This window comes from Denticeps clupeoides, chromosome 1, assembly GCF_900700375.1.
Source record: "Denticeps clupeoides chromosome 1, fDenClu1.1, whole genome shotgun sequence".
NCBI classification, from domain to species: Eukaryota; Metazoa; Chordata; class Actinopteri; order Clupeiformes; family Denticipitidae; genus Denticeps; species Denticeps clupeoides.
This window is the reverse complement of record NC_041707.1, coordinates 25,917,095-25,940,434: the sequence shown is the minus strand read 5'-3', so window position 1 is coordinate 25,940,434 and position 23,340 is coordinate 25,917,095. Positions and strand designations below refer to the sequence as shown.

General features: G+C 43.2%; 1 protein-coding gene across 9 annotated transcripts in view; it reads right to left on the bottom strand.

Moving 5' to 3' along the window:
- The window catches only part of LOC114786960 (neurexin-2-like), a 196,735-nt gene that overhangs the window by 19,666 nt on the left and 153,729 nt on the right, over positions 1-23,340 (bottom strand). For 6 of the 9 annotated variants that reach the window (XM_028974605.1, XM_028974634.1, XM_028974614.1 and 3 more), the window contains 2 exons: positions 8,039-8,210; positions 1,936-2,025 (listed from right to left, as the gene is read on the bottom strand). In XM_028974605.1, coding sequence (XP_028830438.1) covers positions 1,936-2,025; positions 8,039-8,210 — 262 coding nt within the window. The remainder of the gene's footprint in view (positions 1-1,935; positions 2,026-8,038; positions 8,211-23,340) is intronic. The other 3 variants (XM_028974624.1, XM_028974674.1, XM_028974647.1) reach the window with 1 other exon arrangement.

The window sequence follows — 23,340 nt, the reverse complement described above, 5'->3', positions numbered from 1 at the left end:
CATATATCTGTCTGGCACTAATTGCACAATGAACACATGTGATGAATGTGAATGCACCTTTGTAGATACTAACATGTCTGCACAGTATCTTTTTTAAAGACCTGTTCTTGAAAACAATCGTAACATGTCAATTTTGTAAATCAATCAATTATAAGCATACTAAGTAAGGCAAATGCTTTAAATAGGCAATCCATGAATTGTTTTAGCCTTCACAGTCTCCAATATTAAAAACATTAAGAGTGGGGAACCCAAAGTCAAACACTTTCAGGTATAAACATACACTCATACAGTCACTCAATTTCAAAACACTTTTACATCAATGAACTAAACAATATCCTGTTAAAGGGACCCTTTTTCATTGGGAGCTTTCCAAAAGCAGTTCAGAATTCCCAAATGTAGATTTAACATAATTTGAACTGTTTAACCCTCTGAGTTTGAGGTAGAGGTAGGTTGAGGTAGGTGGGACAAATGTATTTAAATAGTTTAGGGGTTATTATTTTGTTTTTATTGGTTAATAAGGTTAATATCAAGTTGTTCCATCTCCAAGTGTGGAGGAAAGAAAAATGCACATGCCAATTAGTCTGAAGTTAGTCATGTTTAGAAAAATATTTAAAACTGAGGGTCTGAGTCTCCTATCAACAGTGGAGAGCAGTTTTGTACCTACATTTTGGTGAAGACCAATTGTCTAAAGCCAAAACTTTCTAACAATCTGCTCTGCTGGTGAATAAGCAAAGCCCTCAGCAGTTAGGTTTGGTTTGCTGTTATGTGGTTTCATTCCACATGTGGTCAAGTTAGCACTGTCTGGAGCTGAAAACAAGGTTTAACCCTTTGAGTTTAAAATATCCCTCCCTTCTTCTGCCCTCACTCATCTCCTCTAGCCATTACGTAATATATGTTTTATTAAATTTTACACTTTTTATCTAAACTTCCAAACTATAACATGTATGTTTAGAACATGAACTTTTCAAAACAGAACTTATTTTGAGAGAAAAGAAAAGGAAAGAAAAGACATTTTAATCTTAATTGGCACTACTCAGGTATTCCTTGTCTTCAAACACACTTCTGCTGAAGCTATGCATAATCAACCACCTTTAGAACTGGATACAAGAGAATGGGACCTTTGACTCAAAGGGTTAAAAAATTAAACTTTTTGTCCAAACTTTGGTCATAAACACTGACCCACTGATAGAAACTAGCACAGATAAAGATCACACAGTCCCTTTAACTTTCAAAGACGTATGATGTGTTTCTTAACATTTTTGACCTGTTGTGAATTTTTTGATCACTGGTTGTTATATAAATGATTCATTTATATTTTAATGAGTTTCGGAAAATTCACAATGGCAAACAAAAGACAGACAACTGGGAAGAAATATCTGTTTACAGACATTACTGAGAGATTAATACGAGTTATGTTGTGGTTAAGAAAGTTAATACTCTAAAGAGGTGCAATATGAAGGATAACAGTGTTATATTTGGTTCTTTTGTCAAAATGTATAAAAATAACAGATTTCGAGAGACAGAATACAGGTAGACATCTGGCCAACTCCAATTACAAATATTTGTTTTGTTAGACAAATTTCAGACTGTGACAGGTCATAATTAAATTCTATTACAATTTCATAAATTTCCTTAAACTTTAAACCCAGCTCTTTTTTGACCCTGCCAAGCCAATATAATTAAATTCAGTGAGGTAAATCTTTTTTTTAAGTTTAGAACACATACTAATAAATCCATAATCATTTATTCAGTTAATTGCACAATATCATGTATCATGCAGATCAATGGAAAGACATAGTAAATAGTACATGGATATATATGTTAAAATCCGTATGTTCACTGGCTCTACCTTCATTAGTACTGCACCTCTTCAAGAGATTTAGTTATCTTGATTACTCGATTAGGGTAATTAGCTGTGTTAAATGATTTTATTACCTTTTTCAAGTAGCCACTCGTCAACTACCCGACCAAGTCGGAATGGAATTCTTTGTCTAGCAATAGCCAGGCGGTCATTATCAAAGCTCCCTTTAAAGAATTTGGAAAAACAAATTCAAAAGTTAAAATCTGGAAGTTGAAAGGTTAGACATAGGTTAGAGAAAGGGCAACATATCAAGGTTTAGCAGGTACTTTAAAATCAGCTTATTTGGAGACAGAAAACTTTTTCATTTCTTGTTTAGGTTTTAGTGGTTAGATAGTTAACAAGTTTCTAGTTACCATGTGTTTAAATGGCTATATTTAAAATATAAAAATAAATGTAAAATATTTATAAGGAATTTAGATACTAAATGTTTTCATTTTCTTAAAGCATTTGTGATGCTGTTGGTCATCTCATCAAATCATAATGAAAAACTATACATATTATCATATGCATTTTAGCAGTAAATTCATCTAAAACAAGCCATATAAAAATTACAAACACAATTAAATAAATGTCAACATTCAATGCATATTAAGACAAAAATACATTCATCATTAACAGTGTCATTATATTCAAAATACACATTGACATGGTTTATGGAGTTGAAGGAAGACACTTTCTGCTTTTGTCCAATTTACATCAGTGCAAATCGAATTCTACGTATAGTTAAGAATTGTTAAGAGTTAAGACGTTTACTAAAATACAAGTACATTCATTAGTTTTTATAAAAAATGAATAACCTTTTATTAATAAATTCCAGTCAATTCCATCAGAATTAAAACAGCAAAGAAAAAAAAACTCCTGACTAATTCCTAGCTTACAATGCAGCCCAGAAACAGTGTGCTTGTCCTCAGAATTCAGTGGCGCAGACCTGCCAGTGAGTAGGAAAATTGCCAGGGGCCAATAAGATTTCTTGCAGATACTCACTTCCAGTCATTGCAAAGATTCCGAATTGAGCAGAAATAAAAGTCCTCAGGGACACTTCACACAGATTTGTGTGTCTGAACATCTTGTACAATACGGATGGCGGACCAGCTGGTTTGCACTAAAAAAAACAAGGGTATGCCAGGGGCTTTAATGCACAATCCTACAAAAGCAAAGTGACTGAGCATGAGCAAGCAATCCCATACATTTCTGGAGAAGGTAAAATAGTAGGCAATTATTTCTCTTTTGCTTTGCTCCTCAGTCTCAGGCATATGCAGAAGAGTGGGCTGCTTAAATCACATTTGGCATTCCTTGGACCCTCTAAAGGCAGTACAGCCATTTGCTAGGAGACCAATTTACACCAAGGTCAGAGAAAAAAAACAAACCATCTAGATTTTTGTCCAAGACAGCTGCATTTACTAAATAACAGCCAACTGGGATAATCTGGTGAGAGCAGGTTAAGGTGATTGGAACTTTCCCATTGTGAAGACCAATGCAGCTGTTCATTTAATGAGGTTTGGAACATCCAGACCCAGAAGCTGGCAGAGATAGGTGTATTTTTTACACTCTTAACTCTGCAGTAAAAGCTAATTAGAAAAGAGAAAAAATAGAAGAGAAGGAGTGCAACACCTAGTACAATGGAAGAAGAATGGAAAAAGTGACCTTTCTCAAATAAAACAGAATATGTTAGTCTGTTTTATTTGAGAAAGGTCATTTTTTCCATTCTTCTTCCATTGTACTAGGTGTTGCACTGCCTGAAAAAAAAACTGGGGGAGTGTGAACAATATGACAGTATAGAGTGGTGGTTAAATTCACAGTCTGCCAGTCTGCACTGTCCAGTGAGTCATGAGCATGAGTCACTGCCTTTGGGCATACTCAGCATAGTCCCCAAATACTAGACTACCCGCAACCCCACACCACCAATGGCCTGTATAACATATAATCCTGCTAATGCCACATATCTTCAGGGCAAATCCCCTTTCTTTTGCTAATGCTCACTCTGATGGCAGCTCCGTAATGTTTTTAAATAATTTCGTTATAAAAGTTACATCTTGATGTAAAGCAAAAATATCTGTTTTTGCTATGATTCAGAGGTGTGCAAAATAGAAAATGTGTAAGGAATGTTCTGACTTTCCATTAGAATGATGGATCGAGAGAGAGAAAGAGAGTCAACCTCCCATCATCATGCTTCTATAGAGGATTGCGGTGATTGACAGTACCCTGGAAGTTACCCAGCGACTCTTCATGTGGAAGAAAGAGTGATGAGTGCATAGGCATATATTTCCATAAGAAAATTAAGCCAGTGCATTTTTTTAGAAGACTGAAACATAATGCAACATTAATCTGGCAATAATGACTCATTACTGCATATGGCATTTACCATTCAGATGAGCCCAAATTTTGGCATAATTCCACATTTCTACAATATTCTATTCCAAAACATTGATCATAGAAGACATGAAAAGGGTGACACTAAAGTGAAAATTCATGCGGCTTTCAAGTATTGTATAAGTATTATATAATAGATCTGAAGAGAGTGAATAAGCCTTTTCCAAGCATTAGCTGCATTCTGAATTTGATACGCTAGCAGAGGGAATGTAGGAAGTGTAGGAGTGGTGTGGGAGAATTTAGGAAGGTTGAAAACAAGTTGTGCTGCTATGTAATGGATCAACTAGAGAGGTTGAGTAGTGCTTAGAGGGAAACCAGCCAGACTTCTAAAAAGAATCAACTTAAGCAAGAAAGATTGGCAATGTGGAATTTCCTCTCGATGCAGTGCAAAACCCTAAATTCTGTGCATGCTCGAACGGAACCTGATCGGACAAGTAGTACGGATTAAGCACTGAAATGCACTATGTAAAAATGAGTCCAATAACATTGCGCTAATGTCCCTGTATGATAGACAGTCATGCACACCAAGTCAGATGTGTCCCATGTTAAAGCCACACCCACTTAAGTGCAAGCAAGGACACTCACTCTCAACGTGTGGTATGCTAGTTACAGAATGGTTAATATTTTTATGTAAAGTTATGCTACAGTTTTAATTACATAATATACTGAATGATGATAAATTCAATTTTATATTTAACTGTGATTTTTTTCTTAAAATCGTTCAGCCTTACTATGCTCTCATTGGCTGTTACTTAGGGAGGGATAATAAAGGGTCACATAGAACCTGTCATTTGTCACTGCAGCATTGACACCACAAAACACTGGGAATTTTTTTTAACAAATAGAAGATTGTGTTAAGCGTCATTGTGTGGAGGTTTCAAACATGGAATGTACAAATGCTGAGATGTTAAATTATGATAAGACTCAATTATGTTCAATTATGCTATACCATTATTTCACATTATAAAATAGTTTTTTTTTTTCATCCTGAACATGAATACATGTTCAATCTCTATGCATTGTCTTTGATTCAGCATAACACCCTCTTCCAAAAAGTTTCATTGTGAGAATGCCTTATTTGACAGTGAAGGAGATACAATGCCAAGTTTTTTAACTTTCTTAGCATATACCTTCTTAGCCTTACTTGTGGATTTTTTGGGGACTCAAATCCCTCAATCCCCTAGGAATGACACGCCTTGCGGTATCACAGGGCAAATCCTAGAATATTCGTTAAACCTTATACCACCATATGGGGCAGGTTTATCATAACACTTTCCTTAACCCTGAGTGAATCTCTTTGGTGGAACCAAATAAAATGAAAAATTTCCAGGTTAGTAGAAATGAGCCTTACAGGGTAACTCAGAGATGACAATTTAACTGCTGTTTGTATTGAAGGGGATATGAGGGTGGCATAAAGACAATAATGTCACCCTGAGGGACCACTGGGGACACCTGACTCCCTTTATTACTTCATAAAATATGTGTAACAGGTAGGGTAAAGGTGTGCAAATGAGTAAAGTCTAAGTAAAAAGTAAAAAGAATCTGTGCAAGTATTCTGGGGGAGCCCAGAAGTGATTGAAAGTGAAAGTGCTGGAGTAAATTAGTGTTATGTTCTTGAAGTGTTGTGGTTGTTGAGAGCTCATATAGCCTGTGGGAAGAAGCTCCTCCTCATTCTCTTTGTGTTGGACTTCAGGGAGCAAAAACGCTTCCCTGATCGCAGCAGAAAGAACAGTCCATTGTTAGGGTGGCTGAGGTGGCACACTCCTGCACACCCAACCTGGAACTACTGTCCATCAAATGTCATCCTATTTATCTTCCTTGGTAGTTCACATTGGAGTTATCATCAGCACTGCTTACATTCCACCGAAAGCGGACATGGACACTGCCCTATGAGAGCTGCATGAGGCACTCACACAACATCAAACGCAACACCAGGACATTGCGCTTGTTGTGGCAGGAGATTTCAATAACGCCAACCTTAAACTTTCGAACTTGACTCATTTCAATTGGCTGTCAGATTCACGCATAACTTCTACATATATAAATTGACCTTCAGTGAATATGAAATGTAATAATATCTGGGAAAGAGTTTCACAACAGTCATATATAAAAGCTAGGGGAAACTGTGGGCTTGCTAAATTCCCTATCTAGGGCATTGGGAACAATGATGTCTATACTGACAGCTTGTCTCCACTCCTTTATTTTAATCTTCTTTCCTCCTATTCCTCTTCTCTGCACTTTCCTTTAATGCACACCAAACTTCTTACATCTTACATGCACATGAAAATTCAAGGTTAAGGTCAAGTTCAAACATATACCGTATGTTCAATCATTATGGATGTTTAATCCCATAATCGATGCATCGCAATGCAGACATAAACGATAAAAATTCTTGTTAAAAAGTAGTGCCGGTAGTGAATGTGGCTTTCTGATATGTGTAAAGCGACACTCTGGGTAGGCCCACACTCTGCAGCCTTGTGTGCGCACCGCAGTCAAAGTTGAAATGAAGCATGAACCTTTCAAGAAGCATGATATAAAAAGCTGAGAAAAGTGCAAATGCTTTGTCTTCTTAAACAGAATCTAACAACATGCTGCTCATTATCAACAGCTATATGTGGTAGGTCTGCCAACTGTAATTTTTACCCAACTCAGTGACTCAGACAACACCTTTTTTGCTATCCAGATATTGCTAACCTTCTGCCCCCTTTGACAACTGCTGAAAGCAATGGCCTTTCCATGGAACAAAAAGGTAAATATGTGTGGGACCAGCCTGACAGAAACATTGTACAGAAAGCAGCAAACACATTATTGTGGGTCACAAGTGACATGGCAGGTAAGACCTCATCTATGCATCCTTGTAGTGTAAATACATTTTTTTCAGCTCTTCTACTCAGCTAATGCTGATTCTCTGAAGCTTTGTACAGCACAGGGGTTGGAGATGCCTGGTGAATAGCTTACTGAATGGCTACTTAGACTTTTGGTTTAAAATGGTACCTGGTATACGTTAAAACATTTGTTTTTGGAGCTTTTAGTTGCTGTTACTGAACATCAGTAAAACTATTGTAGATTATTGTTATTGGAAGTCAATTTGTTGTGATAGTATGTCAGTGAACATGTGAATAACTAAAATGGGTGACTCAAATGATGAACCTGCCAAAAATGTATTTATACATCAAATCATCTAATGTTCATGTAACATTTGATGTATTGTTTTGAGACCCTTGATAGATATGTGATAATATCTGACTTTTAAACCAGGACCACATGGCTAATAATGAAGGGTTTTTCCTCTATCACTGTATCTGGAGTGCCATGTATGTATCTATGTAAACGTTTCATTGGTTGGTTTATATGTCTAGTGTGATAAGTTTAAACAGAAAATGTCTTCCTTTCTTTACCGTGGTGGAAGTAGATAAGATCATCAAAGGTAAACCCACTAACAAGAGAGAGAAAATGTCTAAGATATCTATGCATTGCTACATTTTTCTTTAGTCTTTCTGCACTGGAATGTTGGTTATACAATAGGGCTTGTATTTGTTGGATTTATGTGACAACTGCATAAATGCAGGCTCTGACAAATATGCACAAGTAAACACCCTGAGTCACACAGCTCTGGGCTGAGTGATGCTTACAGCAGATGTTTTTACAGGGCAGGGAGGAAGAAAGGAGAAACCAGGGACCTTTGCTGTTTGACTTCTCTCTCTTTCTCATGAGGTTAACTTTTTGGATCATCCTCCACTTTTCACTGTGTTCTATGGAATGTTCTGTTTTTTAGACCCCAGGAGTGAGAGGTCAGGGCGGGCCTACCTGAGGGGAAGCGTTCAATGACGGGCTGGTTGTCCACCTGCAGTGTAGCATTGCCTCCACTGCGTGTGAAGCGCACCACGTGATATTTCCCATCGCTCACCATAACTGCACTCTCTTCGATCATGATGTCATCTGTTCCCACATTGAAAATCACACCGACCCGTCCCCGTTCCTGTAGCACAGAGATTGAAGAGGGTAATGAGATTCAAAATTGGCTCATGTTACAAACATTTATAGTTTTTAAACATGAAGAGACAGACTTCAGCTATAAAATTGAACATTGAGGATAATTGAACTTTAGAGATGAACTGATCTGCCTCATCTAACTGTTATGCAAAATGACTCATTCACAGTGAGTCATAAACCAAAATTCTGGTTCTGTGAAACATTTTCCAGTTCAATCTTACCCAAAAGAACATGTCAGAAACAATAACATACCATTTTCAATAACCACATGAACAATAATGAACAACCACATTTCAATAAAAAAAACAGGAAACCACATGAACAATAATGGGTTTGTGCATTTTTGCAAGGTGACTCTTAAACTGGGACCTTGTTTACAATCGTGAAGACAAACTGGTGATGAATGCTATTGTTGACATGCTCCGACTGCATTTACATTACTATAACCTCCCAACTCTTGTCTGTCTGACCTGTCATTTGTCTTTGCAGAGGTCAAAGTCATTTACAGAGATCAGTGTTGAGAGAATGGAGGAGATGGTGGACCAGTTACATGACTGAGAAAATGAAATGGTTGACCAGTTGCATAATGGGAAACAAACGTCACTTGCTATGAATTTTCATAATAAACATAGATCAAACACAGGTTAAATTCCCTCCAGAGGAAGTCTAAACTGCTGAAAAAAATATTATCCTACTTCATTTGCTAAATTCATTTGTGCCTTCACTTAAAGCCTTACATAAATAAGGCTTCTTAAACATTTTAACACTGTGAAAGTGGAGCAGGGCAGGCAGGACGCAAATGCACAATTCCAACACAAGAGAGGGATTTAATGTCAATACAAGAAAACACAGCAGGACCACTCATTGGGTGACAGAACTAATGTAAATACGATTACAAGACACATTCAAGACACATTTTTTCTAATACCACAGGTGAAAAAACTCATCAGGCACACATGATGGGCACAAAAACAGCAGGAAAAGCTACCACGGTCTGCCAGGACCGGTTCGGGTCATGACAAAGACTAATGAAAAGTGCCAGTGTTCTGCCCTCGAGTTGACTATTGGGTGTTTATTTTAGGTTTTATGTTTGCTGTGGTTCTAACATAGAAATGTTTAGGGGAGAAGAGTGTCTTTATACAGATTGCGGACCTTTATTTTGACTCATCCCATAATAAGGCGGGTTTTTTCGGCCGGGTGTTTCACATTTTTCTCATGTTCGTTAAATCAATGTCTTTTTACTTGCTTTTTCACTGGTCACTGTACAAAGCTGAGAAATAAAGGAGCAATACGCTCGCATTCCTGGCTTGTGAGAAACAAGTTTGGCTTGCTGTTGTATCCACGTTAACGCACTAGTAGGCTCACACGCGGATTGAGCAGTATAGCCAGAATGTTCAATTGACAAAATTAAGAAAGTAAGGGCAGATGTACAATAAACACATTAGTCCATAATTATATGCATAAATAAATGGTCTCAACATTTGATCAAAGTATTTATTCTGTTCATTAATTACTGTAGAGAGCTGTTTTAGAAGATGCAAATTCAGATTGGTGAACTGTGAACTGTATTAAGGCCCTATTCATTAACTAATAAGATCAACAATGAAATTAATAGAATGATTATAATGAGCTCTTTCTCACTTGCGTCATGAATAAAGTTGTGCTTGTATTCCAGAATTTTGTCATTTTTGCTTCTATTTCAGAAAGTCTTTGTATCCCGTCGGCTGCTCCCGAAGTTGCCACACGAGATCAACCGTTTTGGTAAAAGTTTTATAACGAATGTCCTACCTTATGCAACCATCTCATCTACCCGGGTTTGGGATTGGCCGCAAGAAACACAGATAATACATGAGTCCCCAATGGCTGGGATGTTTGCATTCCAGAAGGTAATCCAATGTGGTCTGTCAATCCAATGTGGTCTGTAAATTACACCCATTGGGGTGTGTAGTTTCTAGTTTTCAGAATTCTTTTAGTTAATTCTTTCAGTTCTAATATTAATTCACAATGTTCACAAAGTTTATCAAAGACCTGAAAGCCTCTAATTGTCAGGATTGCCTGCAGCTGGGCTCCACACCTGACTCCAATCCTGACGCCCCATAAATGCCGGATGTTTCCGCCCCTTCTAGGTCTCCGGAATTTTTGTGAACTTCAGTTGGCAACAGTGTGCATGTTGGTAATTTTCAGTTCTGGCAATCGCCACACGCCTACGGGTTAGTTTGTGTTCTTTGTTTAAGTTAAATCGTTTTCGGCCACCGCGCCCGTCTTTATTTGTGTTTATTGTTTATTTAATAATAAAAAAACCCTTCCCAGTATGTCAGACCTCTGCGCATCCTTCCCCCGTAAGTCCGTAGTCGTGACAGAATGCCGGAGACCTACCCAAAAGCGTAGAGGTAAAAAGCAGAGGAGAAGAAGCGCCGCGAAGGACGCAGCCCGGCACGGCGAACGCGGAGGCCAGGGGAGAGACGCGGCGCCCGTTCTGGTGGAGCGTTTTCTTCCCGAGAAGCCGTGGTACGCGGCGCCGCGTGATGACGTCACCCCCGGGAAACTCCGCGAATCCCGGAAGCGACAACGTCGGCGGGTGAGTGGGCGGAGCGAGGACGTTGGCGTCGGCAGCAGCGAGGAAGTGACGTGGGCAGCGAGCGCAGAAGATGCGACCCCCACGATCTTCGCCATGTTGAGCCAAGAACTCTGCGCTCTGCTGGCAAGGCTCCCCGTGGACTGGGACGACACGGACGACGACGAGAGCACGGGAGACGAGAGTTGTGCTCCGCCCATCGCGCCAGTCTGCGATCGTCGCAAGGTCCATGGGGACCCACCTCACTTCCAGGGGGGTGAGAAGCGACAACGGCGGCGTCCCTGATCGCACCCTGGGTCCAGGATGTTCGCAGGGTGGACGACCCTCGGAGTCACCGGTGGGAGGACACGGATGACGAAAGCGATGATAACGTGGATTTTCGGTGGGCGGTTGTTGCCGCGATGGCTCCGCCCAGCGTGCGCGTCCGAGATCATCGCGGCGTCCGTGATGACCCATGTGACTTCCGGGGGTACGAGGTTGACATGGACGACGACCAGGATGACGCCGTTTGGGCAGTCGGTGCCGGGATGGCTCCGCCCATCGCGTCCATCCAGCAACTGCGCTGCAGTTGCCCAGCCCCGTGTGGGACAGCCCAATTGTCCCGGGACCCTTCAGTGGGGCAGCAGACACTGATAAGACCACCACCATCCTCGCGTGTCTGCTTGGGTCAGCATGGGGCTGGAGCGCAGCCCTCTGGCAGCAGGGAGAGACAGACAGGAGTTTTCGGGACTTCCAGCAGAGACTGAGGGCGGAGTTTGATCGGCTAGAGCCTGAGCCAGGGATCGAACTCTGTCCCTCCACGTCCAGCGCCAGTCAGGATCCGGGGCAAGAAGACCCAGCACTGTCGGGCGCTCCTCCTGAGATCCTGGCTGTGCCCCCTGAGGAGGTCCCGGAGAGCCCAGAGAGGGAGCCAGACGACCCTCTCTTCTGTCTGTCTGTCTCTGTCTGTGTGTGTGTGTGCGTGGTATATGTGTCCGTATGTCGCCCCCACTTCCCCTCTTTGTGTCCACCAGATGGTGACCCAGCAGCAGAGCTGAACCCCAGGGAGGGAGTTCCCAACCTGACTGCACCGGTCCAAGGTGAGGTGGACGAGCCCCAAGGTCCAGCCGGGCGGGGTGCTCCCCCAAATAATTTTTTGGGGGGGTGCAGTTCGGGTTGGGGGCTCCTCCTGAGGGGAGGGTAGGTGGGGAAGCGATTGAGCTGGGTCCTCCGGTAGCCGGTGAGGAGGGCGGGCCAGGCATGGGCCTGCGTCCGCCTCCAGAGGGGTGGAGCGCCATAGAGCCCCCAGGTAGGCATGAGGACCCAGCTGGGACAGGCAGGAAGAGGGCCTGCTTGTCCCAACTGACGCAGAAGGGGCTAGCCGGATGGTCTGGCAATGCCCCCCCCTTGGCACCAGGGCCGTGCAGTGAGAGGGGCTGCATAGTCCCAGAAGGCACCAGCCTAGGGTGCCTGGAACAGTCGCCGGAGGCTCTGGGACAATCTCCCTGCGCGGTGTAGGGGGTGACACAAGACGTGTCAGAGGGGACGTGTGGAGACAGGGCCCATACGTACCCAGATGGATCGGCCCTGATTATTGTGTGCAGGTACGGGAGTCCGGGGCCGCCATGCGGGACCACGCCGGGGAGCCAGGCCGAGGGTCCGGGGCTGCCATGCGGGACCACGCCGGGGAGCCAGGCCGAGGGTCCGGGGCCGCCATCCAGAGACTTACAATCAGTAGTTACAGGGACAGTCCCCCTGGAGCAACTTAGGGTTAAGTGTCTTGCTCAGGGACACAATGGTTCATAGGCAAGTGTGTTACCCCTAGGCTACTACCACCCCTGAGCAGTCCATACCCAGGTATCCATACCCAGGTATCCCATCTCTGGTTCCTCCTCAGAATGTGCATCGTGGGATTTAGGAGCTCCTCAAAGTTTCCTTCTACCGCCTGACTATAGCCCCAGTCAACATCAGAATCTCCCCATCCCCACTGTAAACAATGTGAGCGAGTTGATGCCTTCCTCTCCTGAGGCGTCAGATGGTTTGCCATAACCTCTTTGGAACCGATCGGTAGTTCTCCATGGCCTCACCGAACTCCTCCCTGGGAATTGAAGACCATCTTGACAGGTTCTTCTGCCAGGCATTCCCAGCAGACCCTCACTTTACGTTTGGTTCTCCCAGGTCTACATGGCATCTTCCCCTGCCACCTGATCCAACTCACTATCAGGTGGTGATCAGTTGACAGCTACGCTCCTCTATTCAGTCGAGTTTCCAAAACATAAGGCCACAGGTCAGATGATATGACTACAAAGTCAATCATCGACCTGAGACCAAGGCTGGGCATCCTTATGTTTGAACATGGTGTATTTGTTATGGTCAAACTCAGTTCAGATCTGGCGAGCCATTCCTCCCAATCACGACCCTTAGGTCATGCTGTCATTGCCCATATGATTGTTGAAGCCCCCCAGTAATGGAGTCCCCAGTCGGAGCACTATCTAGCATTCATCCCAGAGACTCCAAAAAGCCTGGGTACTCTGAGCTGCTATTTGGCACATAAGCACAAACAACAGTCAGGACCCATTCCCCAGCCAATGCTATGTGTACTCAGCCAATGCTATATCTAGCCGGTACTGCTCAACCTTTTTCTCAAACTCCAGCTCCTTCCCCACCAGAGAGGTGACTTTCTATGTCCCAATAGCCAGTTTCCTTGTCTGGGGATCAGACTGTCAAAGCTCCCACCTCGGTCTGCCACCCAATCCACATTGCACCGAACATTTACATTACATTTACATTTACAGCATTTATCAGACGCCCTTATCCAGAGCGACTTACAATCAGTAGATACAGGGACAGTCCCCCTGGAGCAACTTAGGGTTAAGTGTCTTGCTCAGGGACACAATGGTAGTAAGTGGGATTCGAACCCGGGTCTTCTGGTTCATAGGCGAGTGTGTTACCCACTAGGCTACTACCACCGGACCCTTCATGTTCCTCCTGCGGGTGGTGGGTTATGGAGCAGTGATGGCCTAGCGGTTAAAGAAGCGGCCCCGTAATCAGAAGCAAAGCACCACTGAGCAAAGCACCGTCCCCACACACTGCACAAGCCAGAACAGTTGGTGGAGGTCATTCCTAATGTAATGATTAGGTCCAAATTAGGCCCCTATATATATTTGGGTGAGCCCTTAAAGCACACATTCACAGATGCTCAAGTGGAGATAGAATTTACCCATTCCTAGTCACAAAATGTTTTAACCATTCTTCACAAAACTATGGTAAATAATACATTTTGCTGTGATTATTCTGTTGAACCCAAAGGAAAAATAAAAAAATGCACTTCATATAATGTGTGGAACAAGTGAATAATACTGACAAATTCTTCGATCTTGTTCCTGGAATGTTTATTCTGCAATGGTTTCTCAGTACACCAGAAGGTCAGACTCCAATTTTTCTGTCAATACTCTGGTAGATCAGCTTTTATTCTGGTGGCCAAGTAAATATTATGTTTTTGCTTGAAACAATGTGTTAAGAAACACATGCATAAAAATAGATATTATCTGTAAATAGTACCAATCAACATAGCACAGTACAATGAATTGTTTAAATAATGCTTCTAAAATTGTGCCATGCATACAAAGAAATAGTTTGATGATCATCGACCACCAGGCGCGGCACTCAGCAACCACAGGAGAAAGGCCACGAGCAAGAATCAGAAACCGCACCGACATTCGCGACACGCTGCCACACAACGCAATGATGCTGCCAGGTGACGTCACAGCCTGCATTAGAGTAGGAGCACTCACACACATGCACACACAAGCTGCTGGCACGTTATTCATAGTGGGGTGGCCACTCGTTGCATCTTGCCTGTCAGCATAAACAAGGGTCTGCGTACAGCTTGCAGTTATCTGCAACACCATTTTTTAACCTGATATGTAGTTAAACGAGAGTTAATATCTTATTATTACACTGGTATCATAATTAGGTGTGGGGATGAATGTGGGGATGAATGAAATCTTTCATACTCCATAATCTTTTGTACTCCATACAATCATATTCTAGGTTTTCATACTCCTATGTTTGATGTGGTTCGTTGCAGCAATAGATTTGTCTGTTTAATAAACCCCAAAAATGACATCTCTGGAGGGTGTACCAAGTTTTCCTGTGTTAAAATATAAAGTCACTACACATAAAGATCAGCTCTATATTAAGATCATTTATTAGTAATTGTGAATAATTCTGTGGACGCCCTCTTTTTTCGTACATTACTAAGATCAGTATATTGTTAACATTTACCATGAGACACTCAATGGGTACGAGGTGTCAAACACGTGGAATTATTAATACATTACTGAAATCACGTCCTTATGAATTAATTTGGTTATCACTTTGGCTTTATGGCATGGTGATCCATCTTGCTGGAAAAGGCATTGTTCTTCACCACTCTTGGATAGTTTGGAAAAGTTGTTGTCAGAGGATGTTTTGGTACTGTTCTTTATTCATGGCTCTGTTCTTGTGAGTAAGCCCACTCCCTTAGATGAGAAGCAGCCCCATACTTGAATGGTCTCCGGATGCTTTACTGTTGGCACAAGAGAGGACTGATGGCAGTGCTCACCTTTTCTTCTCTGGACAATAATTTTTTCAGATGCCCCAAACAATTGGAAAGTGGATTCATCAGAGAAAATGATATTACCCCAGTCCTCAGCAGTCCAGTCCCTGTACTAATTGCAGAATATCAGGTCTGAGGTGCACTCACACCTGCCTGCTGCCATTCCTGAGCAAGCTCTGCACTGGTGGCACCCTGATCCCACAGCTGAATGATCTTTCCTGGTGTTCAGGTACTTGCTGGACTTTCTTGGGCACCCTGAACCTTCTTCACAATACTTGAACCTCTCTGATTAAGTTTTTGATGATCCGATAAATGGTTGATCTAGGTGTAATCTTAGTAGAAGTAATATCCTTGCCTGTGAAGCCCTTTTTTATGCAACACAGATGTCTGCACATGTTTGCTTGGAGGTAACCATGGTTAACAGAGGAAGAACAACAATTCTAAGCATTACCTTTTAAAGCATTCAGTCTGCTATTCTAACTCAATCAGCATGACAGAATGGTCTCCAGCCTTGTGCAATTCACTCTTCATAACAAATAATAAAAACAGAAGTAGCAAAATTTGTGACAGTATTTGTCATTCATAGCCATGACTGTATGATTTGATCACACTTTGTTTCCAGTAGAACAAATAGGATGGAATAGCGATGGAAAAGGATTGTCTCAGAATCCTCCAGCATAACATAACCTATTGAAAATATTGAGAGAAAAACTCATTTTTTTAAAAAGCGGAATCATGGAAAGAGATCACATGTTCAGGAATACTATATTATATGAAATGTGCTAATGAATAAAATAATCTTTCATCAAGTGTTTGGCCACAAATGTATGTACATGCTCTAAGACATATTCTCTCTCACTCTCTCTACCTTTTCTTAAGTTCTAAAAGGGTACAAAATAAACACCATTTAAAATCATACTCTCAATTTTCCTGTTGATGGTTCAGCAAATGACAGGTGTAAACAGTGTTTTCCAATGTTTAGCTTGAATGCACAATTTGTGTGCAGGGTTTCACAACAGCTGTGAAACCCTGCAGGGGATGACAGGTCCAGAAACAGACTATTTCAGGAAGCACGGGATGCCAAACCTCTTCAGGATACCCAAGATGCCAGACAGTCAGATGCACTTTTTTTCACTAATTTGTCCCTGATGATGTCAAAAAAGTGCCATTATATATCAGGACTGCTGCAACTAAGTCTAGCTCAGAGTCAAAAACTACTGAAACTACTGTTTGATTAAAACCATTAAAATTACTGTAATTAACCATTATATTTTTACATACCCATAGTATACAGGCAATACAAGTCTGTGTAAGTTCAGCTATTTATAAGAATCCCATCTTATCAATAAAACCCATTCTATGTCAGAAGGAAATAAATAAAATCCCACTGACTGCTTAGTGTCAGCTTTCAGATTGAACTGCTTTCTGATGTACAGATACATCTACAGACTGTAAAACGGTCCAATTCTCAGACAGAAGCAGAGACCGTGAAATGTCTCACTGATCATCAGGTGACGCCAAGTCTGACTAGGAAACTGAAGGGCTGAAAAAATACAGGCACAAATATGTGCACATTTACATTGGTAGTAGCCCAGTGGGTAACACACTCGCCTATGAACCAGAAGACCCGGGTTCGAATCCCACTTACTACCATTGTGTCCCTGAGCAAGACACTTAACCCTATGTTGCTCCAGGGAGACTGTCCTTGTAACTACTGATTGTAAGTCGCTCTGGATAAGGGCGTGTGATAAATGCTGTAAATGTAAATGCACATACACAGCTACCACCCTCAAACACTTGTTTTGAAAGGAGGAGAAGGATGAGTACTGACAGACTCTACAAAGTGACCTACAAATGTCTCTGAGAATGTCTCTGACCAAATCATTAGAAACAGACCTGATAAGGATATACTGAGGCCCGACATCCTGAAGTGGGCCCTCTGCTCACTGCCAAGTATTGTGGATTTTGACTATGCTCCTGCAACATACAGGTTGTTCATGGAGGGTTAAGGAATTGATACAATTGACTGGCCTCCACCTGGCTTAAATTCAATAGAACATCCCGGGGACATCATGTTTATGTCCATCTGATGAGTCAGGATCTGGGAGAAGATGCACGAAGATCAGCCAACTCATACGAGCATGTTGTCAGGCATGCATACAAGCACATGGGGGTACCATTTTGAAATCCTACAATGACATTTTATGTTGACTTTTTTTTTTTCATCAAATTCTGTAATAAAATCTTTTCATAACATATTCCATATCAGTAACATACATTTCATCTGTTCACATCTATTTCTACTCCACAAGCAGTGTGACTCATAGTGGAGAGTGGTTGGAGTAGGCAGTGGTTGGCGTAGTGGGTAAGGGAATGGACCTTGGCCAATTTGTAATAGAAATTACAATTGTGGCACAAGACATCTCTGATCTTAGTCTCTGTGCATCTAATGAAAAGTAGCGAAAAGCCAGTGGGTGCTTGCATTTAGGGACAGTAATAGCACCCTTGCCATCCTTCATTTATTGTTGAGGTTTCTGCCAATTAACCATTAAGAACACTAATGAATTGTAGCAATCCTTCACCAGGCATGAAACTATATGCTGAGGAGACCATGTGCAGTAATGGACAGAAAACTCAACCTTTCCAAGTAAATAAAATATCAGATTTGCTAAATATTCTTTCTGTTCTCTGATGTGCTCTGGTGCTACTTGAGGGACCTACTTTATTAGTTTAATGCCTGGTGAAGGATTGCTGCTATTCAGTAGTGTAAAATATATATATATAAAAATGTGTTAGCGTGATCTGACTTCAGGCTCCAAAATGAAATGCTTCTTTGCTATGGCCTAGTCAGCAGGCAAGACGTTGTTGAACCTGAACACGGTGTATGACTGAATGTCCCAGGGCATTCGGCAGCGAGTGAGGAAAGAGAGTGTGAGCTGTTGGCCATGGTCTACAGATCATTGTTCAGATTATTTTTAGTTATATCAATTTGGCTCAGTTTTTACATAAAACTGTAAACATTTTTCATGTTATAGCATGTATAAAGAGTGATTATATCAAGCCAGATAAAATAAAAAAGAAATACAACACTTTTGAAACTAAAGGGGGCAGTTTAGAAAGGAATGTGTGAAGGGATTTGAAAGCAGACTGTCAGTCCGGGGCACCATCTGAAGGCAGCTCTACTGGTGTGACAATAATTTTTAGCTCGACTGGACCAGTCCACCAACAAATCTCACCAGCTGCAAGCCCTCCCACATAGAAGCACACAAATTTAAATAAATAAATCATATGACTAATTTCAGGCATTGACCAGATAAGCATGCAGCCTGAGAGGCTTAAGTTCTGCAGCTGTTTTTCTGATAGCCCTGGCTAGGGTTCTTGCTAGGGCTCTAATCATCCTGGAGATGTTTCTGCAGATTAAATTGAGTTCACCTGTTGAAAAAACAGTTGATTGGACATGATTTGGAAAGGCACACACTTGTCTATATAAGGTCCCACAGTTGACAGTACATGTCAGAACACAAACCAAGCATGAAATCAAATGAACTGTCTATAGACATCAGAGTTAAGTGAAAGTGAATGTCATTATGATGCACAGCACATGGTGCACACAATGAAATCTGTCCTCTGCATTTAACCCATCACTTTATTGAGCAGTTGGTAGGCACCTGGGCACCTGGGGAGCAGTGTGTGGGGATGCTCAGTGGCACCTTGGCGGTTCATTATTCAAACCGGCAACCTTCTGATTACTGGTCTGCTTCCTTACCCACTAGGTAGGTAGGGTTGTATCACAAATCTGGTGAAGGTTACGGAAAAGGTCTGCTGCTATGGAGGTCCAGTGGCTTCCATCATCCTTAAGTGGAAGAAGTTCAAAACCAACATCCTGGAGATGTTTCTCTTCCTAGAACTCGCCAGGTACCTAAACTGAGTTATTGAGGGAGAAGTGATGGTCACTCTGTCAGAGCTACAGAAGTCCTCTGTGGACAGAGGAGAACCTTCTAGAAGTAGAACCATCTCTGCAGCAATCCACCAATCAGCCCTCTATGGTAAAGTGGCCAGATGGTGACTCCGTTCATGTAACTGGGAGCAACACAGAAGTTGGTAACGCTGTAACGCTTTGTCTTTAACTCATTTGCACACCCTCACCCTACCAGTTACACATATTTTATGTTAAAGACGTAAAAGTGTAATATTTGGTTATGTTTGCAATATTTGCATATTGGTTCATTGTATACTTTACTTTACTTTATTTGGCAGACGCTTTTATCCAAAGCGACTTACAATGGGAAGACACCAGCAATTCTCGTTCGATTTCTATAGAATATCAAGTATACAAACTAAGAGCCCTGATAAGGCTTAGATGGCTTAGATAAGGCTTAAATGTTGTATACTTGCAACATTTGCAATACTGTGGTCTGTAGTAGTCGCCAAAAGCATTTCACTTCATATCATACCGTGTATGACTTCGATAAATAAAATTTGAATTTGAATTTGAACTCGCTCGGTTATTGTTTGCATTTTGTGCATGTCTCGACTCGGCTCTTCGCCTCACTTCTCTTCATGAAGTAAAACTGTTCTTTGTTTACTCCTGACTTGTGTTTGTGTCCTGCCTGTGTTTAGTGTTTTGTTTATGCAAGCAGGAACATCCGTGGGTATTCCAGCTTTCACGCTCGCAGATTAAAACAGTGGTATTCGTGTGACAACCAAAAGGACTCTAAGACCATGAGAAACAATTATCTGGTCTTATAAGACAAAGATTGAACTCTTTCATGTAAATGCCAGGCATATCATTTGGAAGAAATCAGGCATCGCTCATCACCAGGTCAAAACCATACCTGCAGTGAAGCATGGTGGTGGCAGGTGGTGGGTATGTTTTTCAGCTGCAGGGACTGGGAGACTAGTCAGGATAGAGGGAAAGATGGCTGCAGAAATGTACAGAGACATCCTGGATGAAAACCTGCTTCAAAGTGCTCTTGAAAAAAAAAATTCACCTTTGCGAAAGAAAACAACCCTAAACACAGCCAATAAGGCAACGAGTGGCTTCAGGACAACTCTGTGAATGTCCTTGAGTGACCTAGTCAGAGCCCAGACTTCAGTGCCTTAGCCCAGAATCTGAATGATGATCTTAAAATGACTGTGCACCAACGCTGAGAGGTGCTGCAAAGAGGAATTGGCGAAACTGGCCAAGGGTAGGTGTGCCAAGCTTACCATACCTATCAGTATCAAAAAGACTTGAGACTGTAATTGCAGCAAAAGATGCATCGACAATGTATTGAGCAAAGTCTGTGAATCCTTGTGTACATGTTATTTCTCCGTTTTTTTTTTTTTTTTTAATAAATTTGCCAAAACCTCAAGTCATTGTTGTCATCATGTTTTTTTTTTGTTTGTTTTTCGGAGCAAAAAATGCATTTAAACCATTTTGGAATAAGGCTGTAACATAACAAAATGTGGAAAAAACTATACTTATATATATAATACTTTCCGGATGGACTGTATATAAGCCTCCGTGCGTCCCGCCGCACCAAGGTTTCTCGTCTCCTCCTACACGTCTCTCTCATTCTGATCCCGGTTCGTGTGACAGAATGACTGAGCCTGTACTCGCTTTAGATTTCGCTGCTTTATGCAATCGAGTAGCGCGGCAAGAGAATCTTATTGAATGTCTGTCACAGGACGTTCGCTTCCTGCGGCAGCGTTTACATGAGATGACTGTCACGCGGCAAGAGCATGAAGCGGCGAACACTGCGCAGAGCCCTCACCCCCCTGCGGTTCCCGAACCCAGTTTGGCGCTTCCGGAGCGCTGGAACGGGACTGAGGGGAACGGCGAGGCGCTCCTCACCACTCTCTCGTTGATTTCCGAGCTGCAGCCTAGCCGCTAACCCAGCTCCCGATCTCAAATCGCCCTTTTACTCACGTTACTCGTCGGTCCCGCGGCGGAGTGGACGGCCTCGCAAATCAGCTCACCCAGTTCTGCGTCCCTCTCAAATTCCAAATTCGTGGAGGAATTGAAAATCACCTTTTGCTATCCGGACAGTGTGGAAGACGTTGCGTCGTAGCTCTACCATCTGCGCGAGGGTTCCTCATCTGTCAGCCAGTTCACCACAAGATCACGAACCCTTGATGTATGGGAACGTATGAGGCCTTCATACAACTCGTGCTGAAGATTGAAAACTCCCGAAAACTGCGGCATCCACTCCAACCTAGCACCGGACTCCCCGACCGCATTTCTCACCACCTCAGCCCACCGTCACTCCTCCAGACCATAGGGGGGTACCCATGCAGCTGGGAAGGACAACCCTCACTCAAGAAGAAAAGCAGTGGCGTTTTCGGGAGGGTTTGTGTGCGTACTGCGCTTCGCCTTCACACCTCCGCCTGACCTGCTCTATTTGTCCGGGAAACGGGACACCCAGCTGATCGGCACGGAGTGGGGAGCGCACTGCCATCACCATTGCCTTCTGCCACAGCCCTCCCCGTCTGCCTCCTCAAACCCAGAACCGACCCGTCCTGTGTTAGACCATGTCCCCTCCTGCTATCATGACCTAGTCTCCGTCTTCAGTCCAGCCACAGCTGCCCAGCTGCCTCCCCATCAACCAGGCGACATGGCCATTGACCTGCTACTGGGAACCACTCCCCCGAAAGGACATCTCTACTCTCTCTCGAAAGCAGAGCAACTGGCCATGGAATGGTTCGTGGTGGAGGCGCTCCAGCACGGCACCATCCGCCCATCGAGTTCCCCGGCTGGGACAGGGTTCTTCTTCGTGACCAAGCAGGATGGTTGTCTGCGACCGTGGATTATCGTGGACTGAACAAAATCACTATCAAAAATCGAACGCCATTACCCCTCACCAACACTGCCCTCGACGCCCTCTCGGGAGCGAAGTACTTCACAAAGCTGGATCTCCGTTCGGCCTATAACCTGATTTGCATCTGAGAGGGCGACGAGTGGAAGACAGCCTTCATCACTCCCACTGGTCACTTTGAATCTCTGGTCATCCCCTTTGGTCTGTGTAATGCACCCGCCGTCTTCCAGCAGTTCATCAATGATGCTCTCCAGGACATGCTGGGACGGTGGGTGTATGCCTACCTGGACTACTCGCCCACCCTGGAATCACATATCCAACACATGAGAGCAGTACTGAAGAGATTGCTCGCCCATCAACTGCTGGCAGTCAGGTGGGCCCTTGAGGAGTGGCGGCACTGGCTGCAAGGCAGTGACACCCCCTTTGTGGTCTGGACCGATCACCAAAATCTCATATCAATCAAAGCCACCAAACAACTCAATCCCCGCCAGGCGAGGTGGGCGTTATTTTTTGATTTTCAATTCATTTTTTGATTTTCAACTCTCCTACCGTCCCGGTTCCAAAAATCAAAAAGACGATGCTCTTTCACGTCAGCATGCTCCAGACTCACCATCCTCCGACCCCGAACCCATTCTTCCTCCTCATCGCATCCTGGGCCCTCTCCGGTGGTCCCTCGAGACGAAGGTCCGGGCTGCCCAGGTGTCCGACCCTGGACCAGCTAACACCCCACCAGGGTGCCTGTACATCCAAATACCTGGTGGCCCAATATACTGCATTGGGGCTATTCCTCCGTGCTCTCAGGGCATCCAGGACGCCAACGGACCCTCTCCTTCATTCGGCGTTCTGGTGGCCTTCGGTACGACGTACCGGCCTACATTGATGCCTGTGACATCTGTGCCCGGGCCAAGACTACCAACACTCCGGCTGCTGGGCCCCTGCGTCCTCTTCCCATTCCTCATCGCCCCTGGACCCACCTCACCTTGGACTTCATCACCAGTCTCCCTGAATCTAATGGTATGACCACCATCCTGACCATAGTGGATCGCTTCTCCAAAGCGGTCCACTTGGTCACCCTGCCCGGCCTACCATCCTCTGCCACAACCGCTGACCTCGTGCTTCAACACGTGGTCCGCCTTCATGGGTTCCCCCAGGACATCGTCTCTGA